The sequence below is a fragment of the Engraulis encrasicolus genome, chromosome 9 (genome assembly GCF_034702125.1).
Source record: "Engraulis encrasicolus isolate BLACKSEA-1 chromosome 9, IST_EnEncr_1.0, whole genome shotgun sequence".
Classification (NCBI taxonomy): Eukaryota; Metazoa; Chordata; class Actinopteri; order Clupeiformes; family Engraulidae; genus Engraulis; species Engraulis encrasicolus.
In genome coordinates this window covers 42,004,128-42,011,627 of record NC_085865.1, presented here as the reverse complement: position 1 = coordinate 42,011,627, position 7,500 = coordinate 42,004,128, and the positions used below count along the sequence as shown (strand labels likewise).

The window sequence follows — 7,500 nt, the reverse complement described above, 5'->3', positions numbered from 1 at the left end:
ATTTCACACATAGACAACAAAATAGACAACACAAATAACAATATAATAAACATGACAGAATAGACCAAAACAAAACCATGTAAACATCTATGGTCTACCCCTCATCCAATCACACATAACAACATTCTTAATAAATATGACGCAGAGAAAATGTCACTATTTGGGTAGGCACTACAGTTAAGGAGAGGCCATGGGCTAATGGTTAAGGAGATTAGGTTGCAGGTTTGAATCCCACCCTAATCCCTCCCTACACCTCCATCCATGGCTGAAGTGTCCTTGATATGAGCAATAGCCTTATTATCATCAACGTTCAAGTCTCTTTGAGAAGTTGCAATGCCGAAGGTGTTGCGTCACTAGGAGGGCGCAGCCTGGCTACTTGAGCAAGGCACCTAAACCCACATCACTCCAGGGACTGTAACCATCCCCATGTAAATAACTGGAAGTCGTTTTGGATAAAAGCGTCATCTAAGTGTTATGTCGACGTGTTGTGTTCTGGTTTGATGCCATGGTGATATTGTAATGTAATGTAAAAGTCAAGGACATAAGTCACTATGTTTGGATGACCTTCAGGAGATAAGGACAGGAGCTGCAGTATGTCAATATGTGAAGTGTAGGAGGAGGTATTTTAATTTCACATTATTATACTTTGATATTTATAAGCATTTTGTAAGCTTTTAAAAAAACAACCGGTACTTTGTGTGTGTGTGTGCGTGTGTGTGTGTATGTGTGTGTGTGTGTGTGTGTGTGTGTGTGTGTGTGTGTGTGTGTGTGTGTGTGTGTGTTTCTTCGCTACAGCTGGATCCGGCTGGCTGTGCCACTCATACCTTCGACATGGCAGCAGTGGCCGGCCCTAACATTAATAGAAAAATGACGGATTACCTAACCTTCGAGGCCGCCGTAACTGAGGAGGGAACAGGTGAGTGGGGGAGGGGCAGGGCTGGACTGGAGAATCCAATAAAGTTGAAACGTAATCCTAATATCAGTCATTTGGACCACAACTGTCTTTATTAATTAATATTGAAATCTGACTCGGAGAGGTTTGCGGTAACGGCATGAGGAGTGATACCACTACATAAAGAGGAAGGCAAGAGTAGGTAGGTTTATTTTACCTTTGAGAATAGGGTCAGGCCAAAATCATCAGTAGTCCACTGGGCAAATGCCCTGCTGAATGTCCTGATGAAGACCCTGTTGGGTCGAAGCGTTGTGTGACCTGATGAATACATTTTCAAAGTGGAGCTACAGTGTGTGGACGTCTACTCTATATCTATGAGAAATACACATTTTCTGCCCTTAAGATGGCGGTGCCCAGGATTAGGAGGCAAGGGTATTGTTGCGCTCTAGATGTTTAGAAAAATAAGTAGGTGCGTGGACCCAAAACGTATAGTTCAAAGTAGGAGCAAGTTCACACACTGAATAAGACACTAAGGTCAAGCACAAGGAGGTTTTTTTATTTTTCAGAGCAGAGTAGAGCAGACGTCTCAGGCTACCGCCATCCTCAGTGCCCTCGGTGCGCACGGTGACCAGGGTTAGGCCATGCCAGATGGCTGATCACAGCATCTACTGTTCAGTCATATCTATTGTCCAGCAGACTGGTGAGCCGTATTGACGTAAGTGCAGAATTACAGATAGATCATTCAATGTCCGCCCACCCAATGCAAAGGAGTGTGCTCAAGTTTGGTCTCCTAAGGGGGCATTGCCCCTCCCCATGTGAACTACCGCCATCTACAGCTCTAAGGGAACTCCATTTATTCTCAACCTAAAGTCTCCAAAGGTCTCCTAAACGAAGGTGTTCTAAAGGGGCGTTCACCTGACATCACATGGATCCAGAATGGGCTTGAAGTATCTTACTCCACTAGACGATTCTTTGACGTGAGCTTTTGGCTTGTCTTCTCTTCAGGTATCAGTCGCTCAGGCAGCAAAAACATCCAGTTGGACTACTCCCTTGGGAAAGCTGCTTTTGTTGACACACCAGACAAGATAGAGGACGGAGCAGTATTGCAGGGCAAGGTACGAGGACCATGCAAACACATGCTGTATGCCATGCTGGTGGTGTATTAGTACTCACATGCCACAATGACTTTAAGACATGATGGAAAAACATGCTTACGGTACATTTGCAAAGGTGAACAGTTGAACACCAGTGGTGGGTTTATAACAATGTCCCGTTAAACCCTCTTAAACATGTAGGCACATGCAACAGTGCACATTTTAAACATTAGATTAGAAGTATACTTATACTTTTACTGTTCTTAGAAGTAAACCTTTAGTAAACCGAAAGATGTTTATTATAATTAACTCTTCCACCAAGCTGACACTTTCACCAGGGAAAACTTATGCAGCAGGAGAGATATGTGAAGTTAGGGAATGGAAAGGAAACAGTGCTTTAAGTGGCAAAGGATGACCGCCAGTACAGACAGTACAATACCATCACTGATCATCAGAAACCTTGTATCTCCACTTGTTAGGCCTATATCTTTTTTTTTCAAGCCCGCTATTTTCAAAATAAATAAACATTTCATCTGTAAAAGTAAATTTTAAATCAATTATATAAAAATCATATACTCATGAAAACTAACCGATGGTGCTGATTTATATACTGTATATACGTATAGGCTATATAGGTGGTTGGGGGGGGGGGGGGGGGGGGGGGGGGGGGGGGGGCTCAGTTGCCATTGGTGGGCATTTGTCTATTTTATCTTTTAATACTAAAGGGGGAGTAAGCAGACAAACGATGGAAGGCTTATGATGATGCAGAGGGGGTGTACAGTATGTAGTACACGTACTGTAAAGCACTGTAAAGATTTCAACATCAAGATTCAAGACTTTCTTTCCTTATTTCCTTTTCTACATCTACTTATTTATCTATCGACTCATTTTCTCTATTCTGTCTAGTTTCTTCTCTTGCCTTCTTGCTACAGTATTCTTTTTTGTTTCTGTCTCTCTTTTCTACCTCTCTTTTTATTTTCATTATTTTAAAGTGTTTATGAAACGAAAACAAAGTAAAGGAATTTGACCATTTCCAGGACAGATTCTGAAAGTTCTAAGCCTTGTGAATAAAATGGGATATTGTCTGGGTGATATTTTGTCCTAAAAGTCATGTTAAAACGTTCCCAAAAAGTGTTTTTTTGGTGACATGCAAATTTTATGCAAATGATATGCGTGACATAGAAGGGGTGAGTTCACCTCATTCCACCTTGTTCAGATCAATGGCGGCTAGTACCAAAACAAAGCGCAGTGTCAAGCAGTGTGTTGCTGGAGGGCCGAACGGTGCCAGCTGCAAAAATGGCTACTTGACAGAAGGAATATCTTTGCACAAGTTCCCTTCTGTGAAGAATGATGGAACTGTGGCCGACAAGGAGAAGGCTAAATCAAGCTAGGGCTCTGTGGATCCAATGCGTGGTTTTGAAGCAAGCTCGTGGTCACTGTTGTGCTCGGCACATTTCCACCCCTTGTGCTTCACCACAAATGTGGAGGTAGCGGGCATGGTTGGACTGAAGAGAATGCTATTGCCTCAAGCAGTTCCAACAATTGACATCGCCGGCGTGCAGACTGAAACTGCCCCTGTAACTGCTCGGGCACGAAGACAGGTGAGTGCACTGCTTTGCTTTAGGCTACTCGTTTTACCTTGTCCATCTGCTTTGTATGTTGTTTTCAGGAAAGGGTAATGCACATTACATGCCAAACCGATGCGAATGCTCTCGGAATATGCACTTTTTATTGATTGCCATTCAACTGGTCAATAAATTGGTTTTGGGAGGATATCCGCACATCAGCGTGGTGCTCTCAGTCGAGGACAGTCACAGATTGGGCTACTGCTTAGCGAATAAACAGAGATGCACATAGCGTAGGCCTACTTTGAAGCGTTGATTGTTTGTTTTTAGTATTGTGGTGCACGTGTGGCTGACGTTTGGTCAGAGTCCGGCTGAGGGACACGCGACGCCTGTGACTTTGAGCACAAAAAATAATAATAATGATAAACGCTAAAAATATGCTGAGGACTCAGGCTATATAGGGCGTTTTTCCAACAGCCTAATACCTCCGTTTTTTCTCTAGTTGATGATATTTTTGCATGTAGCCTACATGCATTTCAATCACACTATATCGCGCAATTGAATCAAAATGCCCCCCATTTGTCAACAAATACACACGCCATGTCATCTGTGGGTCATGGCAAAGCGCCCTTAGCAACCGTAACCATAAACAAAACGAACTGTCAGGCTATGTCAACAATCGTCACTTCGCCTGTCAGACATGTCACTTTCTGCAGATGTATCAGTGCCTCTGAAATAGATTTGTGCTGCTGTTTTTTTTTTTCTCATGAGGTTGGATGTGTGGTTTTTCGACACGCTGATGTTTGTATCAGAATTTTGGTTCCTTTATAAGATGTGGGTCCATCAAATGTGTGTTGTTTTCTCAGATCGCCATACTAGCAAACCAGGGACTCCCCTCTATGATGTCACAGCCCAGCTCATTAGTCACACCAAATTTCACAGAATTCACACTTTGAGTTGCCATTTTCACAAGTTCCTCCAGGATGATTGGGTTCAAAGTCTCATCGATGCTATCAGAAAAAGCAAGGCTTTAATGGGAATGACCGTTTGTTTTCGTTTCATAAACACTTTAACATTGATGTTTATCCATTTGTTAAGCTTTTTGAGCTGCCTGCCTTGTATGACACTGTTCTAGCCTGATAAACCAGCCTAAATGGTACAGCAGGCAAAACATTTTGCCGTCCAGCAGTTGGCGCTGGTTTTCCAGGCTAACACTGTGCTATACAAATACAGTATTTGTATTATTAAACATGGCTGCCTCTTCTCTTCTGCTGTGTCCTATGTCCACAGATCAGAGCAACCCATTACAACGGCTCGGTCATCCCCTACACAGCCGTCCACCTGTTTAAAGGTCCGCGGTGGAGCGCTGAACTGCTCCAGAACCTGACTACAGACGCGGCAGGAGTGGCCCAGTTCACCCTGGACACCACCGCGTACCTAGGACAATTCGAGATCTTGGTAAACACAGCACTGTTTGCGTGTGTGTGTGTGTGTGTGTGTGTGTGTGTGTGTGTGTGTGTGTGTGTGTGTGTGTGTGTTAGAGAGAGAGAGAGAGAGACAGACAGACAGAGAGAGAGAGAGAGAGAGAGAGAGAGAGAGAGAGAGAGAGAGAGAGAGAGAGAGAGGACATATATGGGACATATAGTATTACACACACACACACACACACACACACACACACACACACACACACACACACACACACACACACACACACACACACACACACACACACACACACACACACACACACACACACACACACACACTTGGTTTTAACTTGAAGTGCTGGTGTATTGTGTGTTCTGCCAGGATGTCTTAGCACCTCTCCTCCTCTCCAGACCAGCCTGTCTGCAGACACCTTTACATCTCATATTATAATAATCATGCCTTTCCCTCAAGAGGCCAAGTCTGTCTGCAAACACCTTCTTAACCCCTTAGCACAGAGCCTATGTTATAACCTTACTGTCACCAAAATTGTAATAGCTATGTTTCAATCTGTTACTTACTGTAACCCTTAGCACAGAGCTTATGTTATAACCTTACTGTCACCTAAATGGTAATGGCTATGTCTTAATCTATTAGTTAAGGCTCTCAGTAATGTCATAGTTTTGTTGTTATAATGTAGTTGAGTATTTTCAGTGAATAGTGAATAGGCCTGCTGGCAACCCCCTCTGCAGTAACAGGCTATGGCTCTCTGTAATGTCATAGCAATATGTTGTTATGATGTAGTTGAGTATTTTGAGCAAATAGTGAATACTGTTGGTTCGCCGGCGGCCCCATCTGCTCTAAAAGGCTACCATCTCTCCATATGATGGACATGCCTTTCCCTCCCCAGGCCAGTCTATCTGCAGACATCTTAACATCTCTCAGTATGGTGAACATTCCTTTCCCTCTATATGTATTACGTTCATTATGTCTAACTGTTTAAATCAACACAACATCAGCTGATTTTAAAGCACGTCACACATCAACATCCCAGTGACCCTGTGATGAAGACGGAAGTAATACCATCGAAACATGTCAGTTAAAAGATAAAAGTTTTACATGTCTTAAGTAAAAGGAAATCTAAACTCTTCATATCTTTCCCTCCCCAGGCCAGCCTGTCTGTAGAAATAGACCGATACGTGCCCTACAGGACTCCCTACTACGACCACGCTTTCTATACGGTGTCACGGCTGCGGCCGGCATCTGAGTTCACCCCGGTCGTCAGCGGCCTGGAGGTCAAGGACATAGAGGGGGATCTGAAGTGTGGAGAGGACGCCGCCATCACCGTCAAGTACTCCTTCGTTGGAGAAGACTTCCAGGCACCGGCTGTGGACATCATTTACATGGTACGTGACGTGTTAAGTTCAATGAACTCACGTGAACACAGTCTATGTAAATTTCACAAGATTTGCACTCAGCGTAGTAAGCTCTGTGTGCTCATCTCATCATGTCTGAGTGACATGGATAGAGTAATGGGATTTAATTTTATTCCACAGGTTTTATCTCATCATCTACATATATATCTATTTATTCTTTCTTTATTGTGTTGACTATGATGTGTGCTTAACTTGTGTGTCTTTGTGCCACCAACAACGCTAATTTTCCATTTCATGGGTGGGGGGGTTAATTCCTACTTGGATGTTCTGTCTTGTCGTGCTGGCATGTCCTGACCATGACAAAATCAATCCGGTCTTCCAGGAGTACTCTTTCAAGCTGCTCAAGTAGCTTACTTTTACGACGCAATGCAGAGCATGGTGTGGACGGAGAATGGCGATGATGAGTGTCTGTGTGTGTGTGTTGCAGTCGTTTATTGTCCTGACCTGACCTTGTGTGTTACAGGCGTTGTCCAAGGGGCATATTGTCCACCATGGCTTCACTCAGGCCTCAGTGGCGGGCTCCAAACTGCTGACCACAGGTGAAGTGTCCTTCAAGCTGCCCGTCAGGCCTCAGATGGCTCCTACAGTGCAGGTCGTGGTCTACTGCGTCCTGCCCAGCGAGACCGTGCTCGCCAACAGCAGGAAATTCGAAATTCAGAAATGCTTTGCAAATAAGGTACGGTAATACATTTGCCTGATTATCATCGACGTTCAAGTCGATGTTGGTCTGACCAAGATGATAACGAATAACGTTTCCAAAATGTCATCGTTAACCTGCCTCCTGTGGTTTGCAACTGGTTGAGTTTAAACCAAACATTGTTGTGTGTGTTTGTGTTTGTGTGTGTTTATTTGTGTGTGTGCATTTGTGTGTGTTTATGTGTGTGTTTGCGTGTGTTTATTTGTGTGTTTGTGTGTGTTTATTTGTGTGTGTGTGTATGTGTTTTTTGCAGGTGTCAGTGCAATTCTCTCCCCCCAGAGCGCTGCCTGGAGAGAAGGGCTCCCTGCAGCTGTCTGCCCAGCCTGGCTCTCTGTGTGGCCTCAGTGCCGTGGACCAGAGCGTCTCACTCCTGGAGCCGGGCAAACAA

The 7,500-nt window shown here is 44.1% G+C and overlaps 1 protein-coding gene across 1 annotated transcript in view; it reads left to right on the top strand.

The window, feature by feature from the left end:
- LOC134455822 (alpha-2-macroglobulin-like protein 1) overlaps window positions 1-7,500 on the top strand; it is a 44,032-nt gene that overhangs the window by 9,847 nt on the left and 26,685 nt on the right. Inside the window, exons 9-14 of the mRNA XM_063207158.1 lie at window positions 796-916; window positions 1,898-2,007; window positions 4,842-5,009; window positions 6,149-6,385; window positions 6,879-7,091; window positions 7,366-7,500. The exon at window positions 7,366-7,500 is cut by the window's right edge and continues 15 nt beyond it. Of these exons, the coding sequence (XP_063063228.1) occupies window positions 796-916; window positions 1,898-2,007; window positions 4,842-5,009; window positions 6,149-6,385; window positions 6,879-7,091; window positions 7,366-7,500 (984 nt within the window). The remainder of the gene's footprint in view (window positions 1-795; window positions 917-1,897; window positions 2,008-4,841; window positions 5,010-6,148; window positions 6,386-6,878; window positions 7,092-7,365) is intronic.